The sequence below is a fragment of the Danio rerio genome, chromosome 20 (genome assembly GCF_052040795.2).
Source record: "Danio rerio strain M-AB ecotype USA chromosome 20, GRCz13ab, whole genome shotgun sequence".
NCBI lineage: Eukaryota > Metazoa > Chordata > Actinopteri > Cypriniformes > Danionidae > Danio > Danio rerio.
This window is the reverse complement of record NC_141040.1, coordinates 49,100,086-49,115,823: the sequence shown is the minus strand read 5'-3', so window position 1 is coordinate 49,115,823 and position 15,738 is coordinate 49,100,086. Positions and strand designations below refer to the sequence as shown.

The 15,738-nt window shown below is 37.5% G+C and overlaps 1 protein-coding gene across 2 annotated transcripts in view; it reads left to right on the top strand.

Moving 5' to 3' along the window:
• The window catches only part of klhl29 (kelch-like family member 29), a 611,610-nt gene that overhangs the window by 481,751 nt on the left and 114,121 nt on the right, over positions 1–15,738 (top strand). For both annotated transcript variants that reach the window (XM_087298740.1, XM_087298739.1), the window contains one exon: positions 13,792–13,990. In XM_087298740.1, the coding sequence (XP_087154866.1) occupies positions 13,792–13,990 (199 nt within the window). The remainder of the gene's footprint in view (positions 1–13,791; positions 13,991–15,738) is intronic.

The following is a 15,738-nucleotide window of genomic DNA, read 5'->3' as shown; positions in this document are numbered from 1 at the left end:
ATCTGGCCTTTGGAGAATATTTACTACAGATCACACTGAGATTCCTCGACAAGATGTGCATGACAATCACATTAATTGCATTTGCAGTTTTGTTTGATTAAGTTAAATTAATTGCAACCCGTGCTCATTGTGGAAACGTAGTCCCGCGGACGTTTCTGGAGACCGCGGAATACGTCCCGGCGGGTACTTACGGCTGCAGTTTTTGTTTTCGTGAATCCGCGAGAGGCCGCTGTTCCGCGCCCGCGCTGTTCTCGCGTGAACCTGCTGGAGGCCGCCCTCCTCCTTCCCCGAACCCAACAAATTTTACCGATCGACCTGCCCGCTCGCTTCCCTAAACCCGAGCGACAGTTCACAAAAGCCCCGATTTTGTTTTATTTTTCTCTACCGCGTTTTTGGATTTCGCCGCGTTCTCACCCTGTCACGAAACTCATTCACTTAATTTTTGGGATTCTGTTTTCGTTTTACCTGATTGCTAGAACCGCTCTTCCCCGTACTCGAAACCGGTCACCATGGTCGACTCCTCTCTGCATCTTAAGCCTGCCGACGTTACACGGTGAGCTGAGTGGACAAACGGGTTCCAGCAGGGAAGCCCTCCGCAAGGAGGTAAGGCAAGCACGAAAGGGAACAGCGTCACACCGCCCCGCAGCGTTCGCTTGAAAAAAATAAAACGCGGCCGTACATACCCCCCGGGACATATTTCACTGTCTCCAGAAACGTCCGCGGGACTACGTTTTCAGAATGAGCTTGGGTTGATTAATCGCCCAGCCCTACTTGGAATGTTGTGATTGACCAATGGTAATCTGGTATTCCAGAGAGCTGTGTAGTAAGTAAGGGATAAAGTACATCCAGACAGTTGTTATCAGCAACCTGAACCAAATCAGAGCACTGTTGTGTGAGACTGAAGGGCTTTATTCTGCGAAAACCACCTCCTGGATGTACTTTATTCCACGGCTTTATTTATTAAACGGCTACTTGCAACAAAATTTTAAAAATGCATGTAAAACATTGTTCTGAGCCGAAATAGTTTATTAATTATTTATTTAAATCTAAAGCTGACAGAAATGAAAATGGCTGATGGAGTATACACTAACTTACACATTATTCAGTCACAAGATGGCGCCAAACAGTCAAAAAATGCAAAGCTGAGAGAACCGAACTGGCTGAACTAAGCATATACTAACCTACATATCATTCATTCACAAGGTGGTGCCAAACAGTCAAAAATCATACGTGACAGACAAGCAGATACACGTGAATATGGATGTTAGTGTATGGATTTGAACGTATTCACTGACAGGTAAAGATGATTCGAGCTTGTGTTATTTAGAGGTTGTTATCTGGGAATAACATGCATTGGTATGTCACGACTGACCATTCAGAAGCAAGTATTCCAGACAGCCCTGTAATAAGTTATTTATAGTGAATGATATTATTATATGACACTGAAAACAACATAACTTCGACACTATAAACCTGGCAGGCGCTTCACCTTCAATTTTTTAAAGGGATAAAAAGTATGAGATGCGCCACTGGGTCTGTACGGTGTCTGTGTTGTTTCTGTATTTGTGTGTGCACATATGTGTTTGTGCACACTGGTGTTCTTGTGTATGTGTGTGGTTAATGCCCTGAGCGTGAGTCGCCCCTGTGCTGTTTATGGCTGAATAATTCACAGAGCTCATGCAATGGACGCTCTTCTGCAGCGCTGTGTGAGGGGTTAGAGGTCAGCGAGGGGAAAACAGCTGCGAGTAATCTGCTTCATTGCAGAGAAGAAAAAAAATAGTTAAGCGTAAAGGCTGGAAAATTTCCACAGACCTTGCAGGAGCTACACTTCACAAATGTTAAATGAGGGTGGACAGATGCTGTCGGATATCATTTAAATATAACATACCACTTACTACTACTACTACTACTATTACTTTTAATGTTATTTATTTTTTCCTTATTTGTTTAAATATGGAAATAAATGACAGAAAGACAGTTTATACATAAATAATTCTGATATATAATATGTAAATTAGTCAATACTTTTTAATTAGCTCTTCAGTTTTTTAAAGAAGGACAGAAAACAATGATTAAAATAGAAGAAAACGGCTCTGCATCTGCATGGGTCTAAAAGTTAATCAAAACAAATAGAGGAATTAAAGCTGGATTAAATGTACATGTAATTATGTGAGGTGTTGGTGTGTGTTTGTGTTAGTCCAGCTTTAAAATGTTAATATGTTTTGAAGGACACATGAGTTTGAGAGAAAGGATTAAGGACAAAAGCAAGGAAAATTATATAAGAAATTACAGTAATGTGGGAGTAAATGGTAGTGAGTTAAATAAGACAAGTATATATTATTCATATATATATACATACATACATACATATATATATATATATATATATATATATATATATATATATATATATATATATATATATATATATATATATATATATATATATATGTATATATATATATATACAGTGCATCCGGAAAGTATTCATAGCGCTTGAATTTTTCCACATTTTTTTCTTACAGCCTTATTTCAAAATTAATTAATTATTTAAGTTAATTTATTTCCTCAAAATTCTACACACAATGCCCCCATAAAGACAAGTTGAAAAAAGAGTTTTTGAAATTCTTACAAATTTATTCAAAATCAAAAACCTAAAAAATGACATGCACATAAGTATTCACAACCTCTGCTCAGTACTTAGTTGATGCACCTTTGGCAGCAACTACAGCCTCGAGTCTTTTTGAATATGATGCCATAAGCTTGGCACACCTGTCTTTGGGAATTTTTGCCCATTTCTCTTTGCAGTATCTCTCAAGCTTCCCATCAGTTTGGATGTGAAACGACGATGTACAGCCATTTTCAGATCTCTCCAGAGATGTTCAATAGGATTTAAGGCTGATTTATACTTCTGCGTCAAACGCCAGTGTACGCTACAGCGCTGACGCATAGTTCTTCGCCATGGCCATCGGCGTCGCTGACGTGCACCTCTCAAAAAATGTAACTACACGTCGCAACGACGCATAGCGCAAGCTCTGTGATTGGTCAGCTTGGTAGCGCTGACGAGTCTGGGTGGGACCAAGAGCCGCGTGAATGTTGCGAGCCTGATGGAGCGATTGTTTACAAGTGTGGAGTCCCGTGAAGGAGCTCCGGATGGAAAGTTTTGTTTTGTGTTTACCTCAAAGTTTAGGTTGTTGCATGTCCGCCGGTTCCTGCCTCAAAATGAGCGAGTTTGAGCCACTTGTACATCCCAGAAGTGTTCAGGAAAACAAAACAGGAGCGAAGAAACTCGACACAGAGGAACATTAACACCTCACTGCCCACTAGCGTTTCGGAAGTGTTAATGCAGACCAACAGAGACAGCGTGCAAATGTATAAATGCACAGCTAAGCGCGTTGCATGCGCCGTGGGTTACGACGGTCACTTGATGCAGAAGTACAAACCAGGCTTTAGATCTGGGCTCTGGCTGGGCCACTTAAGGACATTCACCGAGTTGTTGTGAAGCCACTCCATTGATGTTTTGGTGGTGTGCATTGGGTCATTGTCCTGCTGGAAGGTGAACCGTTGCCTTTGCTTCTAAAACCAGCGATCAACTAGAAGTCAAGTTATTTGCTATTCCTAAAACTTGGATAGGCGACAAGAGCCCATATACAAAATATATCCATATTCAAAATTCTAATTTAAAAAATTCATGTTCAATTTCTATATTTTATAGCTAATATTAAATTAATTTATTATTTTACCTGGGTCGACTTACAGTACACAGTAAATAAACATGTATTTACCAATTTCAAAAAATTCAAATACTTCCTCTTTGCCAGGCATGATCTGTGTATTTCTGTTCCTAAACGTCTCCTTTAGAGGTTTTAGCCTACATTACGATGTGGATCACAGAGTCACGGTGGAATTCTTCGTCTTGGCTTCATCTTAGTTTCGTGGTTTCTCTCCTCCGTTGCATTTTTCATCCTTCAGGGTGAGATCTGTCATTTGCGTCTTTGCTTTCTTCCTGCAGGGTTGCATATTTTATCGCTATCACTTAATCGCCCCGGCACAAGACAGGAGCCCACGAGCACCAGCAACGCATTTAGTTGTTCAGATTTATGAGCTGGAGCTCAAATCCCCCCTCGTCTGTTCCCAATGGCCTGGTCGAGCCGCAAGCTCCTGATTATTTTCTCTAACCAGTCCGAAGCAGTTTGGCAGGGTGGGCTAAGCCTGAGCGCTGGCAGCAGTGTGGCTGAAGGGGGAGCGTCCGTCTGCCGTGACATTATTTTAGATCAGATCCTCACTGGAGTCAGGCCATAATCCCTGATCTCACAGCCGTGTGAAGGAACACTTCAGCCATAGGTGATCCTGTTGGAGATGCATATGCTGCAATGAGCAGTCCAGTTATTATATCAGTACACAAGCTATCATAATACAAAAAAAAAGACGACTCCATGAATGTGGATTTTAGTAATGGACCTTTTTTGGTAACACTTTAAAATAATGGTCCATTAGTTTGTGTATTTACTATGAACAACACATGTACCACATTTATTACTCATAGTAACATTTACTAATGCATTATTAAAGTTCAAAGTTGATAAAATACTGTAATAAATGTATTGTTCATTGTTTGTTCAAGTAAATATATTTGATGATGGCAGCTTAAAGACGCCTCTCATATGGAGAATTAATTCACATTAATTGCTCAGGTGTGAGTTTTTCACAGACTTCAACAGAGTGTAAAACACCTTAAACGTTCTGTGGGTCTCAAATCTGATATTCATTAAATGTTTTATATTGGATTCAAGACAGGTGATTGGTTAGGTCATTCTACAGCTTGATTTTCTTTCTCTGAAAGCATTTGAGAGTTTCCTTGGCTGTGTTTTAGATCATTGTCTTGCGGAAATGTCCACTCTAGTTTCATCTTCATCCTCCTGCTAATGTAGATGTTGTACTGAAGTTGCTAATTTGAAGTGAACCACTGAAGTGGTTGCTGAAGAACCACTGAGAGATTTCAGCTGCTGTCTGGGCTTTTACTGCCTTTCTATGCCTCCCTTTCCGCATGTGTTCAATACAAGTGTGCCGCAAGCCTACGTTTGAGTGAAGGTTTCGGCCGTTAGATCGCTCCCTGGGGGCTGGCTGCAGTACAAGTCATAAAGCCCGCCTCCTCCGTGTTAATGAAGGAGACTTGAGCCCAAATAAAAAAAAATATTACACTTGCAATAAAATGTCCCGAAAGATAGTTCTGGTCGATTAAGGCACTGGTTATTGTGCTGAAATAGGTGCAGATCTTCATTTTTGTAAACAGTTTGTTTTTAGCAGTAATTTAATGCTGGGCGTGTCATCGTGATTGACAGCTGTGATTGACAGTTTCTCAAAGCGCGGCGTCTGAGCTTCGGCAGGAGACTGAAGTAGACTGAAATGTTATTATTCGATTTCTGTGTTATTTTACCATGACAAAATGAGTTCAGCAGTAAACTATAGTTTCTGACATACATGATCCTGGTGGAACACTGTTTATTCGCTAAGTTCAGGGCTTTTTTCGGGCTTTATTAGTTTGCTGATACACGCCTAGCCACCCAGATAGCAAAACACAGTTCCGGCTAGATTCTTGCCTGCCGGAGACTTATCTCTTAGAGCTCAGACTGACTAATGTTACCTCTGCTGGACCTACTCCGGATGCCTGGACTCACTACCCAATTCCAGCCCGAGTCAATCGAGCCAGATGCGGCGGCCGAGCGAGCAGGCGCTGCCGCGTGCGAGCCGTAATCAGCCCGCGACGCCGCGAGTAAGTTATGCGCTGCGGCCTGGAGCTGGCGCGATTGAATATATAAAACCCTCATATTTGTTAACGTTATTACATCCATTTGTGTTGATATGACAGCAAACGCATGCTGAGAAGTTCGGGGGGCGTGGTTGATTTTACATAAAGCGTTTGATTGGAAGCTCGACTCTGCTCATTTTCGCGGCTTCTCCTCTGGCTCCATCAGACAATCCTTCTGCGCATGTCTGGCTCCAATTTCAGCAGTCTTTTGCGACAGTTTGTGCCCGTCAAGCAGGCGTTTTGCCCTCAAGGCGTTCAATGGGAAAAAGGGCTGTCGCGTCGTCCATATTTTTTACAGTCATTGGTTCAATACTTTTTCCCTGCACCATTTACTTTGTAAACTAATTAGATTTGTTTTTCTTTGCATGTATGGATTTCTTTGGTTGTTACCAACATCTGGGGAAAATGTCAAGTCAACAGCACTTTTAGAAATATGTTTTCTAAGAAAAATTGTGACGTGTTTATATTTATACATATATTAGCAAATTTTTTTAAACAACCATTATCAGTATACTTCAAACTAAGTTTCTCTTTATATTTTGTTTGAGGGTAAAAGGAGTTTTTTTTTTAAAAGGCTGACGATCTACTGTTTTTGGACATTTCAAAACCCCTGCTGCAGTAGGTAGGGTTGTAAATACATTACACAAATTTCACATCAAAGAAGTTCCAAACACACACCGAGTTATTGCGTAATTGCAACCAGTGGTTGCTCAAGGGTTGTTATTTCCAGTTTAGATTTTGTTAGAAATTAATTTTCGAAATGTCATTGATTTTATTTGATCTATACTCAACCGAAATACTATTCTGCCACTGAAATGAACTACAAGTCCCATAATTCCCTGCACTCACACACCTAGCCCTGATTCCCCCTGATTTCAAATACACATTTGAAGCTTGTGAAGACTGATTACCAGGACTATAAATACACCTCACTCACACACACACACACACATGGCTGAGTCTTGTTTTTTTCTTTTTTTTTTGCAATACGAATCGTTTTCGTACGGTGCATCCTAAATTGCATACTTATGCACTATTCGGTGCCATTTTGTAGTATAAATAGTGTAAGTAGTGTGTTCACACTGAAAACTTAATTAAAAATTAAAAATAATAAGTGCATTTTAATTGCCTGGATGATGCACTTATTCAGCTGTTATATTGAAGCGTGTAATGTTGGACACTTCAAGTATTCTACTGTCGCAACTTTGCTCATGAAGCGGAAGGTGCGGAGCTATCGGGCACACATTAGATTGCATTATTTATAAAAAATCTAAAATTCTCCTACGAGAGTGATTATACTGCCTCCCGATGGTGAAGTTATGCTCATGGCAGGTGTTATTTGGTAGTTTGGTCATTTATGTCACTAATTTGGCAACCATCAAATGTAATCTGGGAAACAGTTTGAATTTCTGCTTAGAAAAAATACATTAGTGTTCCATTTGGGAAGCCACTACATACATATACTATGCTATTATGTGTGTAAGTGCATAAGTACACAAGAGTGCATAAGGGCATATTGTATAGTGTGCCATTTGGGACGCAGTGCTTGCCTTGCCTTTCCATGTTTTTGACCTGTATTTTGTTTTTCCTTCCTGTTGTTTTGCTGCCTGTCCTGTCCATTTCCCTCTGGTTTTGCCTACGCTCTTGGATTTCCTGTATGCTCCTGTTTGCCCCTGTTTTGACCGTTGCCTGTTTATCTAACCTCTAAAGTAAACTGCATGTAGATCCTCGCCTCTGTTGTCACTGACTCGATGTTACAGTAACACTGCATTTACACACTTTGTCATATAAAATGATTGCAGTGCAGTTTGAAAGGAAGTCTGGAACAGAGATCTACCCAAAAAAAATTCAAAAAGTTGATATCCGGCACACATTTTGGATGGTGCAATGTGTGTGAGGCCATGCCGAGAGCTGGCACTGGTTTCTGAAATCTCTCTCGGGCTGTTGTGTGTGTCTGGCCTCTTGCCTTCTATTGTTTGGGGAACATGTTTACTAAACAAACTGTTTTTGTTTAGGGATGCTGAGATTTTTTTTTTATGATGGCCTCGGCTAATTATAGGATGTTACCTGCAAACTTTTTAGATGCAAATTAAATGTGAAAAACATGGACTAATTTATTTAACTGTTGGATTTATTGTGCACATTATGATAGATGTAAATACACTTCATAATACCATATTTAAGCTAAACACATTTATATTAAAACATAATAATAATAAAAATAACATTACAATTAAATTAATAATGCATAGTATTATTATTATTATTATTATTATCAATAATAGTAATAATAATAATACTAGTAATAATAATAAAAAATAATAATAATAATAACATTACAATTAATGTTATAATGCATATTATTATTATTATTATATTTGGCAGCACGGTGGCTCAGTGGGTTCATTCTGCTGTGGCGACCCCAGATTAATAAAGGGACTAAGCCGAAAAGAAAATGAATGAATGAATGAATGAATGAATTAGTATTATCATTAATGTTACTATTACTATTGCTATTACTATTACTAATACTACTAATAGTAATACTTATTACTAATACTACTACTACTACTGAAATAATAATAATCATTATTATTATCATCTTAATCATTATCATGATTTTATAAAGTATTACATTACTCTGTCTATAACTATCCATTACTTTTATATTTCTGTTTATCTAAACACCTTTAAATAAAGCGCAATAAAAAATGAATAATTTCATCAATGAATTTATAATTTAATTTAAATACAATTTACTTTAATTTACTTTATCTAACCCTAACCCTAACTTTTATATATTTTATAAGTTATATATTTTATAAACTTTTATAAATATTTAGCTTGTTGGCTATATCCTGTTACTAACATTGATTTCAATAATTATCTATTTGTATCTATAATCCATGAGTTATAAAATCAGCTGATAAATAAACGGACTAAACTGAAGGAAAATAAATGAATGACTAAAGTTACACAAGTAAATAAATAGACTCATTGAAATACTGAAAATCTGTGGATTTCTGTGCATGCAGCTTCCGTGTGGGCCTACTTATTGGTCGATGTCAACTTTATTTTTATAGCACCTTAAAACAACATGAATGTTGACCAAAGCCTCCAAAAACTAAAGAAATTCCTTTTATAAATTTTAAGTGGGATATATACGTCAAGTGAATTTTTACGAATTAGATTTGGATTTGAGTCTAATAAATGTATGTTTTGTGATGATATTGAAACAACAGATCATTTGTTTTTTTCACTCTATGTTTGTGGATGCATTATGGCTTTACCCAAAGATCCCACACCTCAGGATCTTTAATGTGAATGACAATATTTATGGGCTTGTAATGGACAGTAAAAAAACATGCCTTCCTAATCAACAACATCCTTATGCTTGGAAAATTGTACATACATAAATCAAAATATTTGAAGGCTAAACCAATTTTTTGTGCTTTTTATAATGCGATTCTTTCATATATAAGATCCCTTAGGATAATGAAAACAAAAACTGCAATTAGTCTTTTATCTTTGATAGAAAAGCATAAGTTACAGGAAAACCCCTGGTTCTTTTTATTAATATAATTTTTTTAGTCTATTTTGTTTTTTAAGATTTAATTATGTATATTATTTTACTTCAAAGAATTTTATATAACATTTTATTTGTTCCTTATTTGCACCTGTTTCCTTTTCTTGTAATGTAAAGCTGTACTGATAATGCCTAGTTGTTGAACATTACTATATGTTCAATAAAAAAAAACAATTATGCTGTGTTCACACAAGATGCGGAACACGCGGATAAATCGCGCAATTCGCGCGTAAATAGCAGCGTGAACATTTGAGGTTACTCGCTTCATTGGCACGTCAAATTCACTTCAGAACAGACGCGGATTCGCGTGATGGGCAGGGCTTCTGTCTGCCCGGTGACTGTAGCTTCATAGCTAAATGGCTAACATTTTATAAAGAAAATAACAGTGCTTTATGAAGACTGAAAAACAGCGTCAATACGTTTAGGGTCATGTCTGAGTCCACTAGATCCTTTCAGAGGTGCATCCAGCTCTTTAAGCTCATAAACTCCTCCAGAAACTGAACCTGGATCACGGAGGCTTCGCGCGTATCGCGCCGCAGGATGTCTATTCGCGAGTTTGCATTGACTTAACATGTAAATCACTCGCGCTTGACGTGTGTTCCGCGTCTGGTGTGAACGCAGCATAAGACAAACAGGACAGTATACATATAATTCAAGAAAATTGAAGGTTTAAGGTTTCCGCCTGGATTTTGCCTACCTAGATTTAAAAGCTTCCCAAATCCACATGCAGAGCTGTAAATGCAAAAGTTTATTATCAGTTTAAAGAAAACCATTAGAATTTTCATAAAACACTGTTGAAAGTGATTTAAATAATTGAATAAGTTGTCTGTTTTATAATAAACCCCTCTAAAAAGGAGGCCTTTTTTTGCAAACTCAGATTTGAAAGTGTACCTTTTAGGTTCTGTGTAGTCTACATTGCTGCAATTAATTTTGGTGGTTCCTGCACATGTCAATCATAGGAAAAAAGAAAAGTATCTCTATCATAATCTATGAAAAAGTTATTCTATTCTAACTGATGAGAGAACATAACCACTTATGGGAGTATTGGGTTAGTACGGGCCTTTAAATTTTAAAGAATGAGGAAGTAAATGATGTCAGGAACCCGGTACTGGTTCCCAGAGTTTAGGAGGTTACCAAATGATGCATTAACTATTTTCTAGGGCGGAATGATGGCTCAGTGGTTAGCACTGTCACCGCACTGCAAAAAGGTTGTTGGCTCAAGTCTCGGCTGGGCCAGTTGGCATTTCTGTGTGGAGTTTGCATGTTCTCCCAGTGTTGGTGTGGGTTTCCTCTGGGTGCTCCCGTTTCTTCCAAAGACATGCACTATAAGTGAATTGGTCTAAATTGAACTTAATTGGTCATATTGTGTGTGTGTGTGTGTGTGTGTGTGTGTGTGTGTGTGTGTGTGTGTGTGTGTGTGTGTGTGTGTGTGTGTGTGTGTGTGTGTGTGTGTGTGTGTGTGTGTGTGTGTGAGAATGTGAGTGTGTGAGAATGTGAGTGTGTATGGGTGTTTTCCAGTAATGGGTTGCTGCATAAAACATGCCAGTATAGTTGGCGGTTCATTCCTCTGTGGTGACCCCTGATGAATAAAGGCACTAAGCCAAAGAAAAATGAATAAATGAAATATTTTGCCAATGCTTGTGATTGATAGTGTGTAGCTATAATAAAGTGATATCTATTTTTTTTTAAAGTTATGACAATAACAAAAAATGTAAAAAAAAAAAAAACACACCTTAGCATTCACAAAATACAGCAGGTGATTTCGACCTTCAGCCTCCTCGTTCTTTTTCACAATCCATCAAATTCCCAGCAGATAAAATTAAGTCTCTTTCTACAATTTTTTTTCCATATTGAATATGCAGTTTCACTATGAAATGCTGCCTTTAATGAGGAACGGAGAGCGAGAGTACAGTGAAGGTCAGATCAGGTGAAGTCTCTGAGAGGCAGCAGAAGCTCCGGTGTGTCCTGTTTTTTTCCGGATGTTTGCGTAATGTGTCGTGAGCTGAGAGGTCAGGAGGTTGACTCGCTGCTGTCCCTGTCAACTCCTGTATACAGCATTTAGCGCTGACGTTAGCAAAAGCCCCGCTGAGGACCACTCTGAGCAAACATACTCGCCACTGAAACCGCTAACAGAGACATCCATTCATGACTGTGTTCCGGGTGATTTACAGTCAAAGGCAAAATTATTAGCCCTCCTATGACATTTTTATACTTTTTCACATATTTCCCCCAAGTGATGTTTAATGAAGCAAGGACACTTTCACAGTATTTCCTATTATATATATTTATTTTCTGCTGGAGAAAGTCTTATTTCTTTTAGTTTGGCTGGAATAAAAGCTGTTTTTAAAAACATTTTTAAGGTCAATATTATTAGCACCACTTAACTTTTTTTTTTTAATTGGCTACAGAACAAACCACTCTTGTCCAATAAATTGCTTAATTAACCTTTTGTAATTAACCCAGTTAAGGCTTTAAATTGCACTTCAAGTAGATTACTATTATCTTACAATATTACTAGTAAAATATTTCCAAAATCATTCTTTAACTTTATGATTTAAAGCTCAAAAAACTTTTTGTTTGTTTGTTTTAAATGGAAAGGAGACTAAAAGCTGCTACTGTATGTGACTGGTTAGCGATTTGGGTTTTCCGATACAGTTAATACCAAAGTTCCTTCAAAGGGCACCTATGATGAAAATCATATTTTGTAAGGTGTTTGGACACAACCATGTGTAGGTATAGTGTGTCCACAGTCATATTGGCTCTCTACAACTCTCACGTGGTCACCCACTAAAGCTAACCAGGGCTGCGCCTGGTCAGTACCTGGATGGGAGACCACATGGGAAAACTAGGTTGCTGCCGGAAGTGGTGTTAGTAAGGCCAGCAGGGGGCGCCCAACCTGCGGTCTGTGTGGGTCCTAATGCCCCAGTATAGTGACGGGGACGCTATACTGCTCAGTGAGCGCCGTCTTTCGGATGAGACGTTAAACCGAGGTCCCGACTCTCTGTGGTCGTTAAAAATCCCAGGATGTTCTTTGAAAAGAGTAGGGGTTTAACCCCGGCATTCTGGCCAAATCTGCCCACTGGCCTCTGTCCATCATGGCCTCCTAACCATCCCCATATTCAATTGGCTTCATCACTGTCTCCTCTCCACCAATCAGCTGGTGTGTGGTGTGTGGTCTGGTGCAAAATGGCTGCCGTCGCTTCATCCAGGTGGATGCTGCACACTGGTGGTGGATGAGGAGATCCCCCCTATTGTGTAAAGCGCTTTAAGTGCCCAGAAAAGCGCTATATAAATGTAAGGAATTGTTATTATTATTATTAATAAGTAAAATTTCCTGACGTTAAAAACGTGATGTAGGAGTGCGGTTTCCCCACCCACTGGTTTGGTTGACAGCTGCATATTAGCATGCCTCCGCAGTAACACTTTATAATCATATCAACATGACAGGATATGCACAAAGCAACTGGGATTACGAGATCTGTTGAGCTCTCTGTGATCACCAATCATCATTCAAAGTGATCAAGAATGAGTTTAAAAGGTTTAAAACAGTGTATGTTTGTAATGATTACGGTAAATTTATCGTCTTAATTTTATCAACCCAACAATTATAAAAGAAGATGCTTCAATCTCGGTATTTGGATGTTAAGTCAGGTTTATTTTGTGAATTAACATAACTGATATCCATACAGCAGTGAATGTTAACATGGATCGTGTCCAATGTTGGGTAAATTTATTTTTGAAAGTAGTGTATTACAATATTGAGTTACTCCCCAAAAAAGTTAACTAATTGCATTACTTAGTTACTTTTTATGGTAAGTAATGCATTACTTTTGAGTTACGTTACTTTTCCTTACCTGCCTGAGGTTTGATCTCTTTTGGAAATTGCAGGTGATAAATATTATTATTATTATTATTGTTGTTGTTGTTGTTGTTGTTTTTAATTATTATTATTATTATTATTTTATTTTTATTTTTTTATTGTTGTTGTTGTTGTTGTTGTTGTTGTTGTTGTTGTTTTTAAATATTATTATGATTATTATGATTATTATTATTATTGTTGTTGTTGTTGTTTTTAAATATTATTATTATTATTGTTGTTGTTGTTGTTGTTTTTAATTATTATTATTATTATTATTATTATTATTATTATTATTATTATTATTATTATTATTATTATTATTATTGTTGTGCTATTTTAAGGTCACCAGTAGTAGTGTAAGCATTTCACTGACTCTGTATGTGACAAAAAAATTCTATTACATTTTGAAATGGAATGCATCAACTCTTTCTGATTCATGAGAAAAACAACAAAAGGATCATTCTGCAATCTTTTCTCTACTAATGTTACAAAAATGAATGAAATGCTGAATATATATTCTCTCTCTTTTTCTCGCAGCACATATCAGAGTTGCTGGCTGTGGTCAGGCTTCCATTTATCCACCCCAGTTACCTGCTGAACGTGGTGGACAATGAGGAGTTGATTAAATCGTCGGAGGCTTGCCGAGACCTGGTGAATGAGGCCAAACGATACCACATGCTGCCTCACGCGCGGCAGGAGATGCAGACACCCAGGACGAGGCCCAGACTCTCTGCAGGTCAGACTGTTTATTAGAACTTTTCACACTGTACTTCGGTAATACTTTATTATAACTACACTGAGCAAAAGGATTCTTTGGATTTACTGAATTTTTTTAAGGTAAGTGGTTGGATATAATTCATATGGGCTGAATTTAAACAAAAAAAATAAGTGAAACATAATAAAAATTTGATTTGTCTGTTTAAATTCCGCTCATACAAACTGTTTGCAACCACTTATCTTAAAAAATGAATAAATCCAGTGAATAATTTTTAGGGCACCCACTATGAATCATTTAAGCATTAGCAAATAGTTAGCTCATTATTTGTTAAGCATTAACTTTACATTAATAAACATTATTAAGCAGTTCGGCTCATTGTGAATATGTACCTCCTTATACAATTGTGGAGATCGCAAATTAAGTAGCCGGAGGTACATATGGCTAAATTGTTTGTTTAAAACGAATGCTACAAAGCGAAATCATGCCTCTGCCAGCTTCTGTTTCTTTTCACGCAACCAGCTGACAGCTTATCTCTGTGTGGACGGCTTTTCCGCTGTTACCAGTTTGCTCAGTAGCTCGCCTTGTACGGCAGCAGCATTGGGACGCAGTGCGGGGTTGATGCGACAACTGGGTTTAAGTCTGGTGAAGAACGTTCCAGGAAGCAAGTAAAACAAAAACAAATGGCAAAAAATAAAATAAACAAGTAAATAACAGGGTAAGAATGTGGTAATGTCTGAAAACGTGGCTTTTCTTTTTCTCGAATTGCTTTTAAAAACACTGTTGTTGGCTTTTAGGGAATGGGGTGTTTGGGGTAGGTCGGTCGGTCAGTTAGTCAGTCAGTGAGTTGACAGTGACCTCTGGTGGATTTACACAAGAACAGCAGTCACTAATGGCACATTCGAGAGAAATTTGACATCTAAAAAAAAAAACGGACACAGTGGCAGCTGGTGGATTCCCAAAAAGTAATTACTTTATATGGTAATAAATGCTTTATTAACACAACTTTATCCATTTTTATGACCTAATCCAGAGGACTATTTGTAAACCCCTAATAAATTAAAATTTGCTAATGCTTAGTAAATGATTCCTAGTAGTTATACAGGGTTACCTGTACTTCTCATTTGTCTTTCGCTAGTCTCACATTGCAGTAGCCAGATCTTTGACTGAACAAAAATAAGTTTATTTCAGCTTATTCTGGCTGAAGAACCAGCCACTTACAGGAAGAGAGCGTCTGGATGAGATATAAAGCAATCACTCAGAGTTTATTTGGTTTTTATGAGCCGTGTAGTAGAAGCACATTCATATCTATGATGATGCCACACAATATGTTCTTTATTTATTTATTTTATTGCTATTATTTTTAAAATGAAATGATAAAAATGAATTCTGAAATGCATACCATAATGGACATTAAATGCGACATGAGAGCTGTTTCATGTCAAAACTCCTCCACCTAATATCAATAAAGTTCCCTTTAGTGATGACTTTTGTGACTGAAACACTGAAAACAGATATATTTATTTTATTTATTTATTTTTGTTTGTTTGTTTTCAAATACAAAAAAAATAGATGTCCTTTAAAATACACTATAATTTAAATTATATAATGCACATACTGTATGTAGTAAACACATGTTGGTTTTTATTTTAGTTTTTTAGTTTTGTTCTGATTTTGTAGTTTTTATTTTATTTTTTTTAGCAACTGGAAATATTTCTTTTAATATTCATTCATTCATTTTCTTGTCGGCTTAGTCCCTTTATTAATCT